The sequence below is a fragment of the Ochlerotatus camptorhynchus genome, unplaced genomic scaffold, assembly GCF_037179485.1.
Source record: "Ochlerotatus camptorhynchus isolate MF236.1 unplaced genomic scaffold, CSIRO-AGI_Acam_v1.1 ptg000265l, whole genome shotgun sequence".
In the NCBI taxonomy this organism is placed as follows: Eukaryota; Metazoa; Arthropoda; class Insecta; order Diptera; family Culicidae; genus Ochlerotatus; species Ochlerotatus camptorhynchus.
This window is the reverse complement of record NW_027040755.1, coordinates 999,753-1,023,601: the sequence shown is the minus strand read 5'-3', so window position 1 is coordinate 1,023,601 and position 23,849 is coordinate 999,753. Positions and strand designations below refer to the sequence as shown.

Here is a 23,849-nt window from a genome sequence, read left to right as displayed (position 1 = left end):
AAAAGACAACGTTTATTTGTTTTTAATTTAAAATATATCAAATAGCGAACGCTTTAATGCAATACATTGAAAGTTTATTGAATGGTTTTATAGGAACACATTTTAAACTCAAAAGGCATAGGTTTATAATTAAATTGTGCCACCCTTTTATAGCTATTATTATTTTAGTCCGCTTTTCTTTAGCTTATGTTGCATACACTGCCAATCAATACGTTACAAGCCACTACGTTACATTTGTTTAGTCTCGATTTCACAAGTAACGACGGTACCCAACTAATAATTTTCACAATGTAAACGCTTTACTCATTTCTTATAACATCCTCAAGCTGTTATTCAAACGTAATACGATATGAGGCAACGTTTAAGGCCCAACCGCAATGACAGCGGAAGCGGAACGGCAGCGGCAGCGGAAAAGCCCGATCTGAGTACGCTTACTTGTCGGATTGAAAACTAGTTAGAAGCAAATCGACTTCGGTTAGGCATCTTGATGTTATTTGTGACAACTGTCAAACTTTCCGTTTCCGTTCCGCTTCCGTCCACATTGCGTTTAGGCCTTTACTCAACCTCTGTACAAGCAAATCTGGCGAACTTACTCAACTACTTATGGCTGTTGGGACCGGTTAGGACATGCGCTTATTGCATATCTATTTACACTTCTATACAGCTGGTATCTTGCTGTTTAGTTGTGTGTGAACTTGAAAGGCGCTTATTCAACCTTTTCCCCGGTTTAAATATTGTTCACGCTTTTATCGGAATTAGTTATATGCACATCACTAAATTATTACCTTTGCATCGGAACCTGGAATCGATTTCGACACGACCGCATTGGCAAACCATAATACTACAAACTAAGCTACGCCAACACTTTGAACTGATGTTAAAAAAATCGACAGCCCCTACTACAACAAGATCGTTGAGTAGAGGCTTTATAATAGTACACATGAATCACTTTTCTCGACTAGTTACTTCAGCTTTCTAAAGGAGCAGAGTAAAAGCTGTAGAACTGCACACGTCTGAAAATACACCTAGTTGACTGTAAAAATGATTCCAAAGTAGCGCTAATACAGTTTATTAGTAGAGTACAGGTTGTTTGGTAGTTGAAAAAGCTGTGCCCCATTTAATAGATCTTGTTCATTCGAACAACTTTGCCGAAGGAAATAGGTCACTTGGTACACTAGCGCTGGCTGGTAAACGGAAATTCTCAACTAAACTGTCCACTATACAACAGGTCTTATAAGTCTGCATAACTTACCTACTATCTAGTTCAGCTGTTAAGTTAAAGCAAGTAATTAGAATTCAAATCGTCCACTCCCGCTGCCTGGTGTGACAATTCTAAACTAAACTGCCTACTATACAATAGGTCTTGTTCATCTGACCAACTATTCATCTGACTGACTAAAGACGGCAACATGTCGACTTAAGCAAGCCCTTAGAATCCAATGGCACTAGTGTTAATATGCCCACCATACGATAGGTTTTGTCATACAGATCAACTTAACTAAAGACTGAAAAACTTATATCTAGTCGTGCTATCAAATGAAAAACAAACAATACGATGTCAAATTGCACACTAGCGTCACCTAGTGAGTGAATTCCGAACTGGGCTGTCCACCATCCATTCGGTCTTATTAATGTAAACAACTTTGTTCGACATCGCTAGCTTCTATCTATTCGAGGTCGCAAGTTAAAGCAAGCAATTAGAAGTTAAATGGCACACTAGCGGCACCTAGCGCCACTACTGTATTACCTAACTCATATCGAATAAACGTTCCATCGGCGAGAATGTATCCAGCTTTCTATGTATCCTTCACTGTGCTATCTGGAGGTTCGAATTTTGACTCCTCCCTTTCTCTCTCCCTGGAACAGAAGAAAGTGTCAAAAAGCACAGTGAAGGATACATTTATTCATACAAACAGGCCGCCATTACCGAGCATGGAAAGCTGGATACCTCGTCTCATTTAAAATAGCATAAGGGCATCTTTAGTGGCGATCTAATTGGTTGATTTGGTCTAAATTTGTGGAACAGATCCAGGCCGAGGTCTTGTACTGGTGGTCTAAATTTTGTTTTAGACTAGCTCTAAAATGTATTTGTTCACATTACAGCCTATATCACGCAACATAGGTTGTCTTGCAATAAGCACTCATACATAGGATTTCCAGTGAAAACTAGAGTGCTCATTGCAAGACAGCGTATATCACGTGATATACGCTGTAATGTGAACGAGGTATAAACCAGAACAATTCTCGATCAATTTTGAACTGAGTTTGCATCAAGGCAAGCACTGTTCCAAACCAGTTTGACAGCTGATGCGGAAAGCGATGCGTTGCGTCGTGCGTTCAAATGATTTTTTATTATTTATATTATTCCTTACACCCCGTTCACATTACAGCCTACCTAGGGGAATTTACGTATTCTCGGCAACCTAAGCGGCGACCTTCTTTCTATAGCCTTTTTCTCTAAGTAACGCACACATGTGCAGTATTGGTTTGTTTACAATCTTTTGCTGCCAGCTGCTCTAACAATTTCAGTCGAAAGAATTGTCAAAAACTGTTTTGAAACGCTTTTGCAAAGCTCCAATCTTCTCTAGAGAGAGCGAGTATTGTCGGCAACCAGTTTTTCTTCGGCAACCGTTCCATTTGAACTGCATGTAAATCTGCTGTTCTATTATCGGCAACTCAAAATCAGCTACAATTTGTAGTGCGTGTGATGCGTTTCAAGAAAACCTTGCTAGATTGCTTTTTCTCAGTGGTAAAAATATAGTCAAATTGAAGCTGAAAGCATAAAGAATCGTTTGCATACATTCAGCGAAGTGTTTTCGTAAGAAAATCCAGTGAAAATAGTGTTTCAATTTGGGTTGCCGAAAATAGTCTGTCATGCCGAAACCGTCATTTCCCCTATATCACGTAATATAGGCTGTCTTGCAATGAGCACTCATACATAGTATTTCTAGTGAAAACTAGACAGCGTATATCACGTGAAATACGCTGTAATGTGAACGGGGTATTACATTCGATTTGATGCTTCGCTTCGCGTGCCTTGTCAGCATGGCAGCGACCTTATGGGTCACCGTTCGACGATTGCGCTTGGCAGTTATTGGGTCACTTCTTAATTTTTTACCGCAATCGTCCATTTTCAAGTCGCTTGTAATCACACAACCCAATGCTTTTTAATCCAAACCAAGATCCAAACCAACCATATTGGACACTGGAAATAAAAACCTAAACAAACTGCCGAATGTGAAAATATCTGCGACAGATAAAGTTCTGAAAACAGTTGCAGAAACACACACATTAGTCTGTATCGTCAGCAATAATTTGTCGACAGGCCATGATCACACTGTCACAGATAATATGTACACTTTGACTGTCCGTAGTTCGGCAGTCACAGATATTGCCGATTCACATAAATCTTAGCATGCATCGAAATTTCACAAAGAAGACGAAGAATAAACCGCAGCTGTCAAATATTCCAAAATTAATGTGCATAGACCAGCGAATCCAAACACATAAAGCAGCCAACGATACAGACAAAACGGTTGCTACGACTACCATGACAAACTCGCTCTGTAATGCTGGGTTTACCTAGTCTGAGTTGAATTCAATTGGCTTGAAAAGTTGAGCCTGGTTCAACTTTTTTCAATTCAAGTGAGTTGATCAAGTCAGTTGAATGGCATGGTTTACACAACCGGTGAACACTCATGTTTATTTCAGTTACCGTGGGGACGTAATTTGTGATTAGCCCCGGTCCCTTTCAAATTGTATCATTATTTATGAACGGCCTTATATTTGAAATGACGTTTCACATTCATCTAGTGATGTCCGATTTTCATTCGAATAATCGTTTAATCGATTAACGAACCGAAAAGTAAACTATTTATAATCGGTTAGATCATGCCGAAATAAGCATTAACATCTCCACAGGATCATCACCGATCGTTTCAAACATGTGCTGCACTCTCATTGGTGGAAAAATGGCAGCACAGCGAACAAAAAAATCGATTAGTTGTTAATCGAGTAATAAAAAAATGGGACATCTCTGATTTTGTTTTGATAAAAATGAGCGCAAAATTTCAACTCTACCGAGGGGGTAGCAAAACCACAAAATTACCTTGAATACGGGGGGTATTTATTGGATAAAAGGGACCGCGAAAGAGGACACTAAAATAGAAAGTTTTTCTTCCGACAGTTTCATCTTAGTATTCATCTTTGGTTTACACGTTCAATTCGCGTTCAAGTCAGTTGAATTAAAATTGTCCGTGTCTAAGCCCAGCTTAACATAGCTCGATCGAAGTGGTAGAAGGATAAAGGTGTATTCAGATCTAAGCGTTCATTAGCGGAGCGGAGCAAAATTTGCGTTGGAATGAGAGAGACAACTAGTACTTTTCTCCCTCTCGTACCTTCGCAAAATCTCTCTCCGCGCGTGAAATATCGCTCAGATCTGAATGCACCTTAATGATATATTACTTGCCTGCTTTGTTGCAATATACACGGATAAGGACCTAGCTTGATCTGAAACGAGAAAAGACATAACAAAAAAATTCCCATTAACACATGTGTATCATCTTCGGCTTTACTCCGTGAAGCAGCTTGAAAACAATTTGCTCGTTTCCTTCTACCCGATTGAGCTGTTGTGTCGCACGGGCTGCTTGTCATGAAAAAAGGAAGAAGATTATAGCTTTCGTCTTCTGACATAACGTTATCCAGCATTTTAAGAGCGCTTATGGCCGCCACAATCTGACTGAGTTTTTGGTAGGGAACATATGATTTGACGTTTGGGTTGAGTCGTTTGATGTGTAAACGTTCAAATTCAGATTCAGATTGTGGCGGCCATAAGCGATCGTAAAATACTGGATTATTCGGTTCGTTGATCGCTTGTGCTTTTGTCATTTGGAGATATTTTTGATTCTTTGGTATAGACACAACAAAATTTCCGTAATAGAAATGTAGACAACGAAACAAATTACAACCGGCAAATAACCGGAAATTAATCGAAAGCTCGGTTGAAGGTAGAATGATCTGCTTGTTGTTTTTAATCGGCTGGATTATCAGTAGATTATCATTCAGGCTGTTCCGGAACCACCTGTAAACCTAATGTGGACCGTACACGATTGCTTTTATTGACAATAATCGTATTGTCAATACATTCAATATTGACGTCAATACATCGGTATTGACAATATTTCTGTATTCACATCATCAATATTAATGTCAATAATTCCCCTTCGCGTCAATATATTGATACGTGTGGGGTTTGCTTTAGATCTAAAAAACAACTGTGAAGAGGTTTGCCAAGGTTGATTGGTCGGAGAATCCTGTACCATTGCGCAGGCAGGTAGTTTTAAGTTACTTTTCAATTAAAATTGCTTCAGTTTTCTTCAATTTATCTTGCGAACTTCCATCAGACTTGTTTTTGTTTTATAATTGTTTTTTAATGTGCTATGCGTTGTCATGCAAACAAGGTCTTCCAGGAAAGATTTTGAACCAGTGCTCGAAAATTCCCAAAGCAGCGTCAGTAGGGTTGTCAATGTTGGTTGTCAAATCTGACGTCAAATGCTAATTTTTCTCTGAATTGGCAATATTTTGACTGTCTGCAGATAACTGTTAACCGATTACATTAGAATCCAGATAAACTGTGCTGGTTTAAATTGAAACTAGCTAGTCTGATCGTAGCTTAAGACCACCAGAAAGGAACACAGATGAATGTTTGAACCAAATCTCGTTAATAGAAGTCTATTTGTGGATACAAGAAACCTGGGATAAATTACACGATGTTGTGACTGGAAAATCTTGGACTTGAAAACTTGTTCATGAACACGACATTCCGTTGGTAATAGACTTGAGTAATAATCATGGCTCACCGTGATCGCCCACAATATGGAAGAACGATATGCTAGTAAAGCTCATACAGATGAAGATGGCTAAAAATCTGGAAAATCCAGATAAATCTGCAATACTGGCAACGGTGGTCCAGTATGTAATGTATGTAAGGTAGATCTGGAATACTGACAACGCTGCAGCGATTATTGGCTGATGTTATTCAATGCGACTGACAAATTGAATAATGGTTGTGAGAAAGTTGAGTAAACGCTCTCCAAAACTATTTTGCTAGCTTTTGCTTGTAGCTGTATCTGCAGCTTCTTTTCAGCTACTTTACAGTACAACGCTGGAAAAGTTGGCTTACAAAGCTGAAAATGTTAGTTGGGTGGTCCTACGTCAAAAAAATGAACGGTGCTCCCAGCTTTGCCAGGTATCCTGATTTTTTTGGGCCCATCCTGATAAAATGATAAACCCTTAATTTATCATGATATTTAATAACATCCTGATTTGTCTATCAAACCTGATTTGTCATAATTAGCCGCTCCCTCTTAGGCTCACCTTTTTCAAAATTTGCAGTTGAAGACGTATTTTGTATCAAGTAGAAGACTGTTGCTACTCTCTGTTTGTAGTAGCACAGCAAACAAGGAGTAGGAATTTCAAATTTGTACACTGAAAATAAAATTTCGTTTATACAACGAAATCGCTCGTTTGTTCTGCGAATTTATTCGTTGTTTTCTGCAACGAAATGGATTTGTACATTGTATGAAGCTAGTTTCGTTAGAACTGCCACACTCGCTATCGCTACACCCAACCAGCGGGCCACAAGTGTTGGTTGTGGAAACCGAAAAATGTGGAGTGTGTTAGTGAGGATGGGTAAAAATAACTTCATCATTGGAAGGAATAAATATGACAAAAAAATTATAATAGTCTTCAGACCGGACCCGACTCATGAACCTTGCGATCGTCAGATCTGTGCTTTATCCATTGCTCTATCTGTGCTGTGCAAAATGGTAAAGCTAAAGGCAAATAAGAAGCACACATGGAACGGAAATTCGATTTCGCTTGCTTTTTCTGCTGCTTGCATGTAATTTTTTTATCTAACATAAAACCACCGCGACGAGTAATTTGATTTATTGTTGTAGCTTGCATGTATTCGTCAAACCGACAATATTTCTAAAAAAAATGTCCCATCTCCAACACACAATCAGCACTTTAGGAGACAATAAGCGCAGTTGTTGGTTTGGGTGTACGAAGATGTATTTGTATATTATACGAATAAGGCGTAATATTGACATTACGCCAGATGACAGGAAAAACGAATGTTTCGTATTATTTATGAAAGATGTGTTGTATGTACGATATTCATTTTTACGAAACGGTTTTCAGAGAAATAACGAAAATACATTTTCAGTGTATGTTTTGTGGAAGCTGACATTTGTGCCTTTAAAGTTTCACGCTAAGGCTTCCTTAGAGTATCACATTAATACACTTGATATCCAAAATGGTTTTCCTGATAAATTCTGATTTTTATCACTAAGTTTCCTGACATTTTCAAAAAATACATGGCACCCTGGGTGCTCCAAAAAGCGTAGCCATCCCTGGGAACCTGACATCGTTTCACTGATACGGCATGTTCTGTAGAGTATAATGCCTAATGCCGTCTGTGTCTTTCATCTACAGCTTCTACGCGTCGGAGATTGCCATTGGTTTGTTCTATTTGCACACCCGTGGCATCGTGTACCGTGATCTGAAGCTGGATAACGTTCTACTGGACCAGGATGGACATATCAAGATTGCCGACTTTGGAATGTGCAAGGAAGGCATCATGGGTGATAAAACTACGAAGACGTTCTGCGGCACGCCGGACTACATTGCACCGGAGGTTCGAAGGAGATGAAAATTTAACTAGAATGAGGTTATGTTAACGTGCTTTTCATTGTATCGGTAGATTATTTTGTACCAACCGTATGGCAAATCGGTCGACTGGTGGGCTTACGGTGTGCTTCTATACGAAATGTTGGTCGGACAGCCTCCGTTCGACGGTGAGGACGAAGAGGAACTGTTTGCTGCCATCACCGATCACAATGTGTCCTATCCGAAGAGTTTAAGTAAGGAGGCCAAAGATGTTTGCAAGGGGGTAAGTGAATAATATTTTAAAAGCTGGTAAATACTAATGGGAACGTTTGCTTTCAGTTGTTGACCAAGAACCCACAGAAACGATTAGGTTGTGGAGCGCGTGGTGAGGAGGACGTACGGGCTCATGCGTTCTTCCGCCGTATTGATTGGGAAAAGATCGAGAGCCGTGAAGTGCAGCCACCGTTCAAACCAAAAATCGTAATGTCAACCTCTCAGTGATCTAATGTATGTTAGTTAACAACACCTTTCCATTCACAGAAACATCGCAAGGATGTATCCAACTTCGACCGTCAGTTCACTTCGGAGAAGACCGATCTAACACCAACGGATAAGCTTTTCATGATGAACCTCGATCAGACCGAGTTCAATGGATTCTCCTATCTCAATCCGGAATTTGTGCAACACATCTAAGGAATTTAATGTTTTTTGTTGGAAGAAGGCAGCAATCATTAGGCGGTCCCGATCCCGGACCTGATACCATAGACTCGAAAAGATAAATACCCCTGCTCAACACAGATTGATTGATAGCTAAGCTAGCAGGTGTGAATCCAAAGATGTGCGAAAATCCCTTTTAATGTGTAAGTGAATCGTAAATGAATCTACTCTCTAGCATGTTATATTTAAGCCACTTTTGCAATGGCACTTCAACCGCTTTTCCAAAGTGTTTCTGAACTTGTTTCAGTCTTCCTCTCGAAAACAGAAAACCATGTAAAACGAACAAAACACGACACCAAAATGTAGGATTTCGTTTTGCTCAGCTATTCACTGGAAGCAGCTCGGCTTGTGCATAAGAAACGAGGAGCACCAAGATGGTTTGAAGTGATTGACAAACCAGAAGCAACATATTTTCCCTCTTCATTTTAAATGCTAGCAGTTTCTGCTGGCAAACCTGTAGTGAATACAGAAAAAAAAATCATCCAGGCCAAATAGTCTCGTAGTACTGTTATTTCTACTAATGTGGCACCTTGTTATATACTATACACACACACCCCTTTTATATTTAAAAGCGAATACAATGTGGAAACTTTTTGAATTCTTATAACATATACAAAAAGAAGAGTAAAAGATTGATTCTATTTAAACCATTGATGTTGAAGTATGATAAGAAAACTGCAGAACACATACTCATTAGCGTAGCAGTGCTAGAGTTTGAACCACTTATATGGCACCATTTCTACACCCAGTGGAGAAAACAGAACACAAAACACTCACACATACACATTCTCACACACAAACATACGCGAAAGAAAATGAATCTTCTATTACAATTCCTTTGCCAAAGCGTTCTTTAACTGTCTTTGCATAATCTTCCACTTGCCTTCGATAGTCCATTTTACGATATAAACGGAGCCAGTTTACCTGACAGAACTGATGTTGAATTGAAAATCAGCTCGTAAAATGGTCTATTGCGAGAAAATAAAATGTAAACAAAACAAACTCAAACACAGCCTACTGTGCAACGCGCGCTGTGGGGAGTGACAGTTGCACACAAATCGCCACGTAGTGTGCGTTTCTGGGAAAATGTTCTACCAAGTGCTTCTCATTCGCCTACTTCTCTTGGTTTTGTGTTTATTCTCAGTGTATTTGAAAAAAAAATGGTGGAAAAATGTAATCAGCTAGCTTGTTTATCAGTTTACGAATAGAAAAAAAACTTCCATTCTTTAGTAGCAATAATTATGATATTTAAGCGATACGTCATCTCGACTGTGTATGACATTATGTAGGCAGAAGACATAAAACACACAAAAAAAAAAGAATATAAAACATTCAAAAAATGAAACAACAAAATTGAGCTTTAATCTTGCACTTTATATTATATATGAATGAAGGGAAAAATGTAATGTATATTATCCTTTTTACTTAAATCATACATTTAGAAAAGTAAATTTAACATATTAAATCATTATTGTGATAATAGTGAAATTCAATCATTTCAAATGCAAATGGGATAGACGTCTTTTTCCCTGGATAAAAAAAAACTACCGTGGCAGTAATGAGTAACTTCCGGCGGTTTGGCCCCACCCGGAAGTTACCAGGTTACGTGTACACGTAAAGAAAATAGAAGTCACACACACATTTTGGATGAATCAACAAGAATTGTAGAAAATCTTTGAGAATGATCATTAACACTACACACTACTTATACGAGGTAATTGATAAATATAAAAAATAAACACTCCTTTGAGCATTATCGTAAGGGAAACCAAGAGGAGGAAAAAAATGAATCTATAACTCTATTTATCACAAGAACAACAGCAACAAAATATTCGTGTCGTAACTAACAGAGCAAATAAAGCAAAACATAAACAAGAAAAAAATATATATATATATATATAGGAAGTCTCTCTTAGGCTATGTATATCGTAAGTAAAACGACATCAACGCAAAATAAGCGGAAAAAGTCAGTCTAGTGAACAAACTAAGAGAAAATTGAATGAGGATAACATGGAAAAATCTTACTATAATTTTGACAATCTAAATGTAGTTAATCTATATAAATGAAGAAAACAAGGAAGTAACCAGAATAGCTTAGATTTGAAAATTGACTAAGGTAGTAAGAAGTGAAATTTTACTGCTGACAACTGAAAGACATTCCATAGTCCCCTCAAGTGACGGTAGTAGAGGAACAAAGAAAACAAAAATCTCGTATTGAAACAAACTTTCTACAATCTCCACAGATGGAAGAGAACAATGAGAATTACCTTTAGATATTTATTGATCAAACCGCAAGAGCAAAAAAAGAAACGTATTATTATAGTTGAATGAGATTATATACTCTAATTTGCATAAACGGATTAAGTTGTGCTGATTGCAAAGCAAGATAGATTTACGGAAAAAAAATAATAGTCACTATGTTTACATTATATCTGTTCGACTAGTTTTGTAAATGTTGTTGTTAAATTTGAAAAATGTTCTTACCTACATTTCTGCAACGTTCTTGCCACTATTGGAATACTTTAGGTACGTATTAAAGCAAAAAGTATTAAACGAAGGAATACTAAAAGTAACACAATGCTAAAGCCACCCTCGAGAAGAAGGGATGCCTGACGAGGTGCGCCGAAACGTTGCCTTCGCTAGAGTTAGTATGAAACTGAGATAATCTGTACCATCAACGAATCCCCACCTCTGTGTAGTACAGGGGTTCCCTCACGTACCGACTGTGCAAGTTTAGATGTGCAATAAGTTCTATGGTCCTTTACTAAAGCTGATTCTTTTCCCGATCACAGTGGCACAGAACGATGATGGTAACCAAGCAACGTAAAGCCACCGTCATCGTCATGTTATGTAGTTGACACAAACATAACAAAACCCATAGCTAGGTAACGGTTCGGCCTGCCACGAACGGCCACAGTGGACGATAATAACGAGCGGTCAATAATCTAATGAATCCGAAAGGTAAACAAATAAATGAACCTGATAAAAGTGAGAAATAAAACAAACGTTTACAAAACAAATACTTATAAATAACAAAAAGCGTAATGAGACGTGTAAGGAAATTTCTATTTCACCACTGCCTTAATTTTTAAATCTGTAACAATTTGTGAGAATCACGAGATCATACTCATAGGAAAACACTCACACATTACAATAAAAAAAAAACAATGCGAAACTACTACATGGACGATTGAGATAACACAACAACCTATCGCTGTATTGGTATCAGCAAATTGAGGGAGAATATTCAATAGACACAGAAGAAAGCACTACCCTAGAATGCGCATGCTGAAAGGAGAGAAAACCAAATTTTAGCTACATCTTTTACATTTATCTATTTCGATTTATATTCAATGACAAATATCACAAACACTCACACAAAAAAACACTCGTAAAAAAATTAAACAAAGAAAAGACACTCGAGAAATTGAAGCATTTTACATTTCAGTGTTTCTGTTTTTTCACACCTCTAATTGTTATCAGATTTCATGAATATTGATTGAATTTAAGGGATACACATATAATATTGATCAAGAAAAACCAAACGATACATTAAGCATACCCACGAGTAATATTTAACGGAAAAGAAAAAAAAACACAATTCTCACTTGACAAAGTAAACCAAACATATTGAAAGGAACAGCTAGAATGGCAAACAAAAATGAACACGTTTTAGTCGTAGCAAACAAAATTTTCTCCAGACGAACCAGTAAACAATTTACTCACACATCCTTACCAGAAAACAAAACAAAAATATAACAACACAGGTGTACAACATGTCTCAAGAAGAGTGATTTGCAGCAGGACACTGCTTTTTTAAGATACAATAAATAGTAAAATCTTGTCTCCTTTCGCCGCGAACTTACAAAAAAAAAGAAACCATAAACACATAACATAAATCTAACACCACCAACCGAACAACAACCACTCTCTCTAGTTAAAACAAAAATAAAAAAAAAACAAGCAATCAATGAACAAAGCCAGCTTTGATCATCAACAATAATTCACGAAGCATGTACTACACACACAATAACAACAACAACAACAAAAAGAACAACAACCCACAGTCGAAGAAGAAACACAGACGCTCGTTTGATTCTATACTGATGCAAGCAAATAGTAATTAGCAGAAAATAAAACAAACATTCAGAAAAGAGTAAGAAAAGGATCAAAATGGTTAGTCGATATACAGCAAAAACAAAAAAAGTACTGTTCTTTTATCTGTAGGAAAAAATCCCTTTGTTGCGTTTACTTTATGCCGAAAAGATACATTCAATTTAACTGATCGATTTTCCGCTTCACGCGGATCCCAGCAACCCATGTGCCGAGTTGATTGTTTACACGGTCAGTACAGTCCGACGCCATTCTGCTTTTGTAAGGTTTCGGTAGAGTTCTAGTGAGTGCTGCTGGAGAAAAAAGTTTACTACCAACTAGAAGGTGGACAATTTTTATTTTAAGCGAGTTGAACACTCAGACAGGTGAGATGTTTGCATTCTAATTTAGAAACTGTAGTGTCGGGATTTTTCTGACGGACTGTAACAATACAATTTTCGATTATTTTTTCGAACGAACGTACCAGCTTTTGTAAACAATGCATTTGATCGTCTATTTGGCGTAACTGGTAGCTCGCCCACACATGCTAACACCACCATCAAATAGGGACAATTTTCCCCTACCTGATAGTGGTGTTAGTATGCGTGGGCGAGCTACTGGTTACGTCAAATAGACGATCAAATGCATTATTTACAAAAGCTGATACGTCCGTTGGAAAGAGTAATCGAGAATTGACCTTTACTTTGAGAGCTTTTCGCTCAAAATGACTTAAGTGAGGTTTTTTCTTTCAACTTCACCATTGGCTTGAGCCCAATATGGTATATGTATGTATGTGTTCACAATCCAACTCCCACTATCTGGTAGTGGAATTATGGATAAAATCTCACTGCAATCTTGTCTCATGACTTGGCTGCAAGAAGCTTGAATCATGGAGTTATAAGGTGACAGCTCTACCACAGATGCAATAGCCCATGAATCAAGCAGAAATGTAATTCTTGATTGACGCGTATTTAAGAAGCATCAGTTAGTCCGTTCGCAATGCTGAGTTTCAAAATTGTTTCAAACTACTCGACAGTTCTAAAATTTGAAACTGTCAAAAATGAAACTGCAACACGATCAGCGCAACGTACAGTTTTAAAAAGTGTTTGGTATTCATCCCCCTGCGCTTTGGTCAGAGAGCGTATAGGGCGTCGTTGTGCCAATTTGGTCGTGGCACATTTCGAGTATGAGAGAGTGATTGCAGTTGGCTCAAAAGTGTCTGAGTAAAATGCAAGTATTTTCGATGATTACCCGTAGTTGTTACAGTGAAGATATACACCCATATTCTCGTTTATGTCTGGACGTGTTTGCCATACAGAAACATTTTTATTTGATTTTGTGTGGTGGATGGGTTTCGGGCGTGGACAGGCATATAGGTGATAATATTAAGTTTACGTTAGGATAACGTTGAAACATTGAGAAATGTATCGCTTCAGTTTAAGAGACACTTCACTTCGCAACCGATGAACCACTCTGACGGCCAACATTGCCGTGCAGGCGCCGTGTGTTGGCAGGGTCCAATATTGGACAGTTTGACGTTTATAAAGTACCATCAGTTGAAACTGTATTTTTGAACTTTATCTCTATACATTCTTAGATGTTTCTTAGTAGATTATCATGTTGGTGTAAGCTGATTCAAAGAGTAAATGGTATTAACATTGAGCTGTCCATAGTTGGGCGTTGTTGAACTTCTGGTACTTGCACAACATTTCATGTGAATACCAAAGTAACCATATAATCACAAAATAGCTTTAGGTGTGGGTTCAGAGTGGTACAATGTCACTGAGATATGGTTAGTTGGGTATTCAGATGAAACTATTACTTTAAAAAACTAATACTGGTTGTATCTCTTTTTCGTTTTTTCGTTTGCATGTAACACTGTTTGATATTACTAACCGCACCGAGCCTTCATTCCGGGTGGTGAGCGAACCTGAAGAAGAAGAAGAAGAAGAAGAAGAAGAAGAAGAAGAAGAAGAAGACCATAAACCCCTTCTCGGAACGAGTGTTTTGTTAGTGGACCTGGTCTGCGATTCAAGGTTGGACTCTGTGATGATAAGTATCACATAACAGGTAAAGTAGGCAGCATCATCTTTATCGAAATGTAAGTATTATTGACAATAATCATAACTAGATTATATGCAAATTTATATGATAGGTACCTGGATCAACGTTGTTTAAACATGCGCATTCAATCGTGAAGGCATCTAATTCTGCATTTTAAACCTACCCAACCCTTTTCCTTTCTACAATCCCTGAGCAGCTGGTTCACCATAAGTGTACCTCGCAGAACTTTATTAACCCCCATGGGTAAAGATGCTGTGTTGCTCACTCCTCTCCCCTTCCCTGGTGTATTATGGATGGTGTGAATATTCACATCGGTGACATGGCCCCTGACCCCCTTGTACATCATAAAATGAAAATGAAAATGAAAAAGTGTTTGGTATTCATCCCCACATATGTGTGCGTCTGTTTGCTTCGGCGATTTTAACACGAACGGAGAAGGTGGTTCTGATTCAAGAACATGTTTCCTGGAACAAAATGATTACAACAACGTAACCCAGTGCACAGTGGTCCAGAATGCAGATTTAGGTGGAATGATATGTTTTGAGCCTGAAATTGAAACTTTAGACTAAAAGTTTCTTGTACAAAGTTGTTCCTTATAGTTAGGCCCTCATTTTTATGACAATGAGTTCTAGGGTGGTTCCTATTATCATTAAAATCAAAAATCTAACTTTTTTGTTTGAATAAATTAAGGTATACATTTTTTGACAAAGTTATAGCTGAGCTAATTTCAAGCAACTTTGTTGAAAATAACTTTTTTGTATCTCTTAAATTGGCCGATTTAGAGCTATTTTCTTGAATTGAGTTAGGGTGGCTCTTAAAAAAACAGTTTTTTTGCTCTCATGAAAATTGTCTTCTAGATAATTTTAAAACTCTTTAAGACGAATGTTTTATAGCTGAATTTGTTGCCTGTATCTCTTCTAATAAAAAAAGATATACCCAAATATAGTAAAAAATATGAATAAATTCAAATTGATTTTATACGAGTTTAAAAAATAACATACCTTCAATTTTGTCATATTATTGAGAATAACATACGCCCTTTCAAATGCCGTAAAAAAACTTTTTTTTTGTTTGCCTCAACCAGAGATATTAACATTTGAAAAGTGCATATTTTTAGTATAAAAACGTCAATAACTCTTGATCGGCGAAAGATATTGACAAACTTTGTGCAGCAAAAATTTGCGCCTTCTTAAGATATAAAAGTTATCTTAATACACCTTTGCTGAGAAATTCTAAATAAGAAAACTAGAAAACTGTTTTTTTAAGAGCCACCCTAACTCAATTCAAGAAAATAGCTCTAAATCGGCCAATTTAAGAGATACAATGTTGCTTGAAATTAGCTCAGCTATAACTTTGCCTAAGAATGTATACCTTAACTTATTCAAACAAAAAAGTTAGATTTTTGATTTTAATGATAAAAGGAACCACCCTAGAATTCATTGTCATTAAAATGAGGGCCTAACTATAAGGAACAACTTTGTAGAAGAAACTTTTAGTCTAAAGTTTCAATTTCAGGCTCAAAACATATCATTCCACCTAAATCTGCATTCTGGACCACTGTGCAGTGTCAGGTAACGAGTTCAAAGCGAGTATGTAAGTAAGTAAAGTAAGCGAAATGACTAGTGATGTTCGATTACTACTCGATTAATCGAGCTAATCGATTATCTGTTAAAATAATCGATAATTTCGATTAATGATACTAAGCGCGTCTGTTATTAAGTGGTCAATTTTATACAATTGATGAGGAGATGAAAGTGTAGCGTTGATAATTCCGTTAGAGTACGGCAGTGTGAAAATTGTATATAGAGAGTAGAAAGCGAGCAAGGACTTCGTTTGAATTGTTTAACAGTTGAGGGTTTTCCGAATAATTCTTCATCAACCAATTAAGACGAGAGAATATGTGAAGGAATGAAGGTCTTTAGAATAATTGCTAATCATGATGATCGGTAATAATTAAAACGCTAAAAAAGAAAAAACCAAGAAAAATCCTGAGCATGGCTCTGATAGGCAAATCATCACCTGCAAATGTTTCGAGTAAATCCGAGGTATCCTTTATTTGGCTCATTACATGTTTAAAAACTTTCACTTAACTAAAACTTATTTTAAAACGGTTCAACTAAATTATGGCTGTCACGCGCGTTTTTTGAAAATGGACGCGTCAATATCTACGAACGACACAAGCCACTTCTGAGACTCTTTGTTTTCATCACACTCTTCCACAGTCAACGTGTTCATGGTTTCCATGTTCAATCCCAGACACTTCCCGTGCTTAACACTCTTGATTTGATTCGACTTCGTCAGGTATTGCCACGCTTGGTTTCCCCTCGATCGGTGACAACCATATACTCCCAATTCATTGCCAGTGTAGTCAAGGCAGTGTTTGTAGCTGTTCAGCTCTTGGTAGTAGTTATGCGCCCAGAACTGACCCGTCTGCTGATGATCACATGTTGCCATGACGACCTTATTGGTTTCCAATTGATACTCCAAACAGGTGTCGTTTCCCAATGCCTTGTTCTTCATCTGAAAATAAGATCGTAGTAGACAATCGGAAAATAGTTCATCGCTTACTGCGATCAAACTCACCTCCCCATGGAAAGCACCCTCCACCATAGGGTTGTTCATTTCTGGAAATGCATTCTGTACGTAATATTTAAACGTCTTGCAATTGGCCTTTTGTCTGACCTCTTTCCTGGAGGAAACATCTCCCACTTCCTCCTCCGGGTACTTTGGAATTCCATAGATGTCGAAAATGATTTGTTTGTACTCGTCCATCCATACCTCAGCCAATCGTAACGAATTCGCCCGTACCACATCCTTCTTCGTCTGAACCAGATACGGATGTCCGGTTTTCTGGATGTGCGCCACTCGTGAACAGGGAACCGTCAACATTCTTCCACCGCAAATCCAGCTCTTCATCGACAGTTCAATGTTCTCGATCCCATAGATGTCGAATCCTTCATCGTACCATCCCAGTCGTTCAAAGAACGATCGATTGATAGAAAACAAACCTCCGGCCATGGCGGGCGTTTCGAACGGTTCCATTTTATTCGTGGGCTGATGTTTTCGGCTCCATCTACCCCACCAACCAAAGTTCAGATCCCAATCGTACGCACCGTAGTAGCTGGGAGCGTGTTCCGTTCGCAGATGCATATCATGCTCGTCGATCCAATCGATCGTAGGAATGGCGATGGTGGTGGCATTCCTGGCAACCACATCTAGCAGTGCCTCTAACCATCCTGTGGAATGAGATAAAGTGTTTATGGATGCTGTTTATGGATTTTCTGTAATATACTTAATGAATTCAGACAGAAAAACTAGATTAATAAACTAAAGGAATTTTCACGTTTATGTACTAAAATCACCTGTTATTTTACAATAGTTTCCCTAGAAGCCCTTCAATTTAGTGAAGAGGAAAAAAGTGCTGAGTGGTTGCGATGATGCGCGTTGGTGTCGGCCAAATGTTGTAAAGGATCGTGATCGGATTTACCGGGAAATACCGATTGGACCTTATGGCCATTAAGGACAGGTAAGTAGTTGGTCCATCAAGGTAAGATAAATTAATAAGCATATAAAGTATCCGTTCGATTTTGGCAACACGTTCTCTGTATATTTAAACTGCTTGTGCTCTGCAGTTATATTATTAAATTCTGTTTAATAATTTTCTTAGATTTTCAGTAAAATTGTGGAGCTTTAAACGTCACCTGCAGGCCTGTTCTGCGAGTAGTATGGCTCTCTGTCGCTAGTAGGGTGACGGTGGTCGCCTCGTGTGAGGTGACTCTTCATTTGATTGCACGGAGAGTCACCCCACTAGTGCGTGACTTTTGTTGACTCATTGGTGGTGGAGATTCGCACGACTCGCGGAATAGGTCAGATGATAAGATTTGCATTTATTAAAGATTTGGAAAGCTAAGAAGGCAAAATTGTGTTGACAAAATCTAACGGGTAATGCCGATATTAATATATATATATATACACATTAAATGCAAAGGGGAGGGCTGGGACCACCAGGGCACCGGATTGAAGCGATTTGGATGGGGAGAGTGGAATTGCCAACTCCCTGTCATTAACATTTCGTGAATTGACGGCGGGCTCTTCTCCCCACTCATTGGGACGTTCCCTCGTATGATGGCTTGTTCTACATCGGGTTGTAGGATTTTATCATTGGAAGGCGATTCTCCTGATCCCGCGGATTGCGCGTAAGTGTATCTGCTTACGGGTCCGCCCCTCCGTTTTTGGCCCTTCTTACAATGGTAAATTGAATACAACCAGGTATCGTACTTGATCAAGTCATACTTGGAGGATGATCCACTGTCTAATGGCTGTGCCTTGCAACAATGAGTGGTATCCTTTACATACATACATACATAAAATCACCTGTTATTTTACACCACGCACAGTGGGAAATCAAAAATAGTGGGACATGGCTATTTGCGACGAAACCATGGAGTGTAGCATTTTGATGTCTTTTAAATGTTTCTTAATTTTTTGAGTACTTTAATGGAGAAAAGCGACCATTTTTAATTAAGGGAGGTATACACTAAGATAAAAAATAGCTTTTTATGTTTTGTTGAAATTGATGAACATCTATGAAAACATTGTATATGAAGTCATTTAAAGAAACTTTGTCGAAGACGTCGATTTTTTATCTTTCAAGTGGACGAAGATATAGGGTGAAAATGGAGTACACTGGAGTCGCTTTTTACGCGGGTGATACGTCCCGCGTAAAAAAACCGCGTAAATTCCGAAATCCGCGTAAATTCTGAAAACCGCGTTAAAAAAACGTGTAAAAAACCGCGTAAATTCCGAAATCCGCGTAAAAAACCGTGTAAAAAAACCGTGTAAAAAACCGCGTTAAAAGCGACTCCAGTGTACTAACGGTAGTACCAACTTAAAACATTTTTTTGCCATAACTTTTTAGTTTGAATTTTTCAATTTTTTTCAATGTTCTACAAAGTTGAGAGTGCTCTAAAAATGCACGTTTTTGACAAATGGAGCAAATCGCTATCCCTTCATGTAAAGGAATTAAATACGTATTTATAATTTTTCAGCACTAACTTTAAATGGGTGTATCTTGGAGGTTAGCAGGTAATAGCAGCTAAACTGGTCGTAATTTCGCTCAGCATCTTATACCCTACTTTTTTTTTTTTTTAATTCTTTATTTAAGAGATTTTTAGCCTTAGGCTAGTTCATCTCTAGCTTATACCCTACTGTTACATACAATTCATAGGTGGATTGAAGGGGATGCCTAGTGATTATTCTAATATAGTACCTCAATGTTTTGTTACGTTTTGCTGTTTTCATGACCATTTTTTTCAAGTATGTACATTAGAGTGGGTTGTAGCTTCGACAAAGTTGTTTGGTATAGTATTCTCAATCTAAGTCCGAGTTCTAGTGAAATTTGAGCAATATTTGGATTTTTGGTAAGCAAATTAATAGGATCGTCCCGTTTCCCATACAAAATTTAAAATTCTCCCGCATATCGAGATTATTACCAAATTCGTTCAAATTTTGCCAGTTGTTGGGGTGCAGAATATGCATTGAAAGAGCAGTGAGAAACCCACTCTAATGTAAACACTTGGAAAAATTGTCATGAAAACAGCAAAACGTAACAAAACGTTGCGATACTTTTTAGAAAATTCATTATGCATCCCCTTGGATTCCCTATGAATTGTATATGTAACAATAGACTAGATTATGCTTTATCTTAGTGTATACCTCCCTTTAAGCAAAAAAGTAGAAGGGTATGTGTCTATAGGGGCACGAACGGAAGTTTGACGTAGGACCGCTAGTGGACGGAACAAATATGTTAATCATTTAATTCTTAACTTTTTCCGTTTTTGAGTTTGTGGCCCTGAAAAGGGATGGTTGTTTTTCAAATGATGGCCACACCAGTGCAAGTCTTTTTTTATATCTTTATTAAGGAGACTTTCAGCCTATCCCAGTGCAATTCGATGCCGACCGGATGACGGCGGCCTAGACATGCTCCCTATTGCGGGAAGCCTTTTATCCGGTCAATGTGGGTGCTTTCATCGTCGTCTTCATATTTATGCGATGCGTGCTGTTCCACTCATACGTCGTGTCCGACGCTTATCCGTCCGTTGCTCGAAAGCAAATGACGAAGAAAATTATTTGGCAAGCGTTTTTATTATCGCTGCTTTTCTCCTGCCTTCCTTCATTGGTGAAATGGTGAGCGGTCAACCGAGCATTGAGCTCGCTCATGTGAGCATGCGCAATGTGTCGTGTATTCGATTTGTGCTCTATCGTTGCGTCCGTTTTTGGGATTTTTCGTTACATGTCTGAATTTAATTTTTTTTACTACCCCAGTATAGAAATTAAAGAAGTAGTCCTACGTCAAAATTTAACCACTGCAATAAAGTATTTGAAAATTGAAGAAACATGTTAGAAGACATCAAAATGCTACACTCAATAGTTTCGTCGCAAATGGCCATGTCCCTCTTTTTTTGATTTCGTCCCACTGTGCCACGGCGCGATAACTAACTCGGACCGCTCTCGCTTCTTCCACAGATTAGAGCGAAGTGAAAGACCCAAGTAGTCTGAAGATCCTTAGATTAGGCGCAAGAATTGTAATCTTCGTCGCCGAAAATTACGAGAAATCAACGAAGAACTCATTGACCATGAACATTTCGGTGAGTGAACTGTTTGAGAACGCTTCTTCTTCTTCTTCTTCGCATTTCAAGCTTATTGCATATCGCATATTAGCTTATTGCGTGCTCTCAACTTAGTGTTCTAGATGCACTTTCACAGTTATTAATTGAGAGCTTTCGATGCCTGCTACCATTTTTGCATTGGTATAATTGTGTGGCAAGTACAATCATGCTTCTATGCCCAGGGAAATCGAGAGATTTTCCAACCCGAAAAATTCCTAGACCGGACCTGGAATCTCACCCGCCTTTACCGACTGAGCTAAGGGAGGCCCCTTAGTTTGAGAACGCTTCATGCGTAAAATCTAAACAAGGGTAAATCGTTGGTGTTTGAAACATTTCTTTTCATGTACAACTTTTTTGCTTTTTGCTGAAGGAAGTGTAACTGCCACGTAACGCTACAACAAATTCAAACAGAACGTTTCAGTGCTCAATACACCTGCAAATTTTCTACCTTTTTCGATCCTTGTTTGGACCCTACCCGATGTAATCCTACTTGGATTTCGATTTGGAAAATTCCTCTTCGATCCTTCAGATTCTTATAGTAAGTTGCTGGTAGTCGATTTGAAGAAACGTTTTACTACCGCCATGGCGCCTGAGCGCAAAAGAAGAGGACAATCTCTTGATCCCCCTTCTGATGAAATTAATTTGAGCAATCAATTTGTTTTCTCCGCGGGTGATGAAATGATCCATCATCCAGGAAAAAAATCTAATAAACTTTCCCGGTTTAATGCCTAGAAGGAAAAGAATCCCCCCATTGTGGTAACCACTTCCGATTGCATGCTCTTCGCATGGAACTTTTGAACTTCAAGTTTTCACTTCAAATTGTCCAATGCCGTGTATTGGCTGAAACCTTGGACGGATTCGAACCTCAAGTATCTTACTGAGAAGCAACACAATTTTTTTACTTACGGAACCAAAAATTGCTACATGCCAGCTAAATGCATGAATTGTGGTGTTTCCTCTCAAGACTGTTCTGTGAAGGAAGATCCTAAGAATCTTAATGTTCAATTGTGGTGAAAACCACAAATCAAATTTTTGGGCACTCGCAAAGCAATCCTACAATGTCGTTCTAAGTGACAGATAGTAAACGCTCTACGTTTCCGACCAGGTACAAATTCCTCTGCTGTTAACAACGGTCAGCGAGGAACAAATTCTACATTAGTACCCGTAGGTACAAATATCACCCCTGCTTCAAATTTTTCATCTATATCTGCTCCCCTTGCTGCTATCAAACAAGCTATCAGAGAAATATTGAAAAAGTGGATAAGGCAATAAACAAAAAGTTTGGATTACCCGTAGCAATTCCCATACCAACTTCAACACGATTAGGAACTGTGGAAACACAGTGAAGCTTAGTGCACATGGTTTCATGAAGATAAAGGTTATAATTTCCATAAGCTGTGTGATTCATAAAAGTCGAATGCGTGGTACCCCTAATCAGCCCGGGACGATCTCCTCTGACACTTTATGACTTCAATTACCCAAAAAAGTAAGCGTATTAAAATCAAGGTTATACCAACTGTGCACTCAACGTGGGCATCCAGGAATGTGATAATCTGGCTGGTTGTGTTCCGTGCCCCCAGTAGTCGGGCCCGAATCAATCCTTGCCTTTCGGGAGCCCGCAGAACGCGCACCTTCGGGAACGACCGAAAATAGTCGTCGAGTTGCGTTTTCGTGTGTGCTGTAATTGGGATTATACACGGCTATCAACAAATCGTTCGCTAATTAATACTTGATTTACAACTTACGAAGATAAGAGCAATCATCTACCAGCACTATTTCGTTCACCAGATTGGGAGGTGATCGATCCAGAATTGAGTGAACTGTACGCACCAGCACCGACCACGCTTCGTTGTAGAATACAATCACAATCGAAGTATCGGGCAGTTCTTTGAGAAACCTTCCCGGTTGTTTGCACCAATCGTCTCGAACATCGGGAAGCCGTCGATGTACGGACATCAAATCGGAAAGAAACTGATTCAATCCCTGCATCTGGTATCCCTCTTTTACCAAGCCCGCGATTCCTTCATTTGTGACCCCGAGAGTTACAGCTGCTCCCATATCTCCCGGGGGTATGGGAAATCTTGGATTCAATGTCTGCGAGGTGTACTGGAATTTGGATGTCGTTTCATTGTTCTCTGCTGGTTCAGTGACACTCTCGGCACTTTTAGCGATAAACTTGTGCCGCAATGTGTCCTGGAATCCGGAAATTTCCAAACTGGAACCGAACAGGGTTAGCAAACCCATAACAGCTACGATCGAGAACAGTGCGCCGAGCAGCCATTTCTTGCTGAACGCCTAATTTAATCCAGCGGAAAAATCAAGATTAGAAAAATACAACCGTCGCATAGGAGATACTAAGCGCCAATTACCCGAATCATAATACTTCACTGTCGTGCCGCTTGCGGGAAACTGAGAACTAAACAAGCTCGTCGACAGCTCAATTGGACAAGCTGTCGAATACGGACGTTATCGTTACACCGCCGTCGTCGTCACTCTAGATAACAACAACGGGAGTGTTGTGTCTCATCCCAGCTGTACCACCACCATACCTAGTAGACCAATGCGAGGTACCCATTGCTCTGCTTTCGTCAGCAGGGTCGGTTTTCAATGTCACTACTGTTGTTGTGTTGTGGTGGC

General features: G+C 38.7%; 2 protein-coding genes across 11 annotated transcripts in view; one reads left to right on the top strand and one right to left on the bottom strand.

The window, feature by feature from the left end:
- LOC135705295 (protein kinase C, brain isozyme-like) overlaps positions 1-12,399 on the top strand; it is a 147,479-nt gene extending 135,080 nt beyond the window's left edge. For all 10 annotated transcript variants that reach the window (XM_065226954.1, XM_065226951.1, XM_065226950.1 and 7 more), the window contains 4 exons: positions 7,498-7,699; positions 7,766-7,954; positions 8,011-8,151; positions 8,212-12,399. In XM_065226954.1, coding sequence (XP_065083026.1) covers positions 7,498-7,699; positions 7,766-7,954; positions 8,011-8,151; positions 8,212-8,364 — 685 coding nt within the window. In that variant the 3' untranslated portion in view covers positions 8,365-12,399. The remainder of the gene's footprint in view (positions 1-7,497; positions 7,700-7,765; positions 7,955-8,010; positions 8,152-8,211) is intronic.
- A 4,173-nt stretch (positions 12,400-16,572) lies between these two features.
- Positions 16,573-23,849, bottom strand: LOC135705298 (putative polypeptide N-acetylgalactosaminyltransferase 9). Its single transcript, XM_065226960.1, has 5 exons — positions 23,582-23,849; positions 22,958-23,507; positions 22,726-22,890; positions 17,128-17,780; positions 16,573-17,064 (listed from the first exon to the last, which is right to left on the bottom strand). Exons 1-5 carry the CDS (start codon positions 23,588-23,590, stop codon positions 16,675-16,677), a joined length of 1,767 nt encoding a protein of 588 aa, XP_065083032.1. The 5' UTR covers positions 23,591-23,849; the 3' UTR covers positions 16,573-16,674.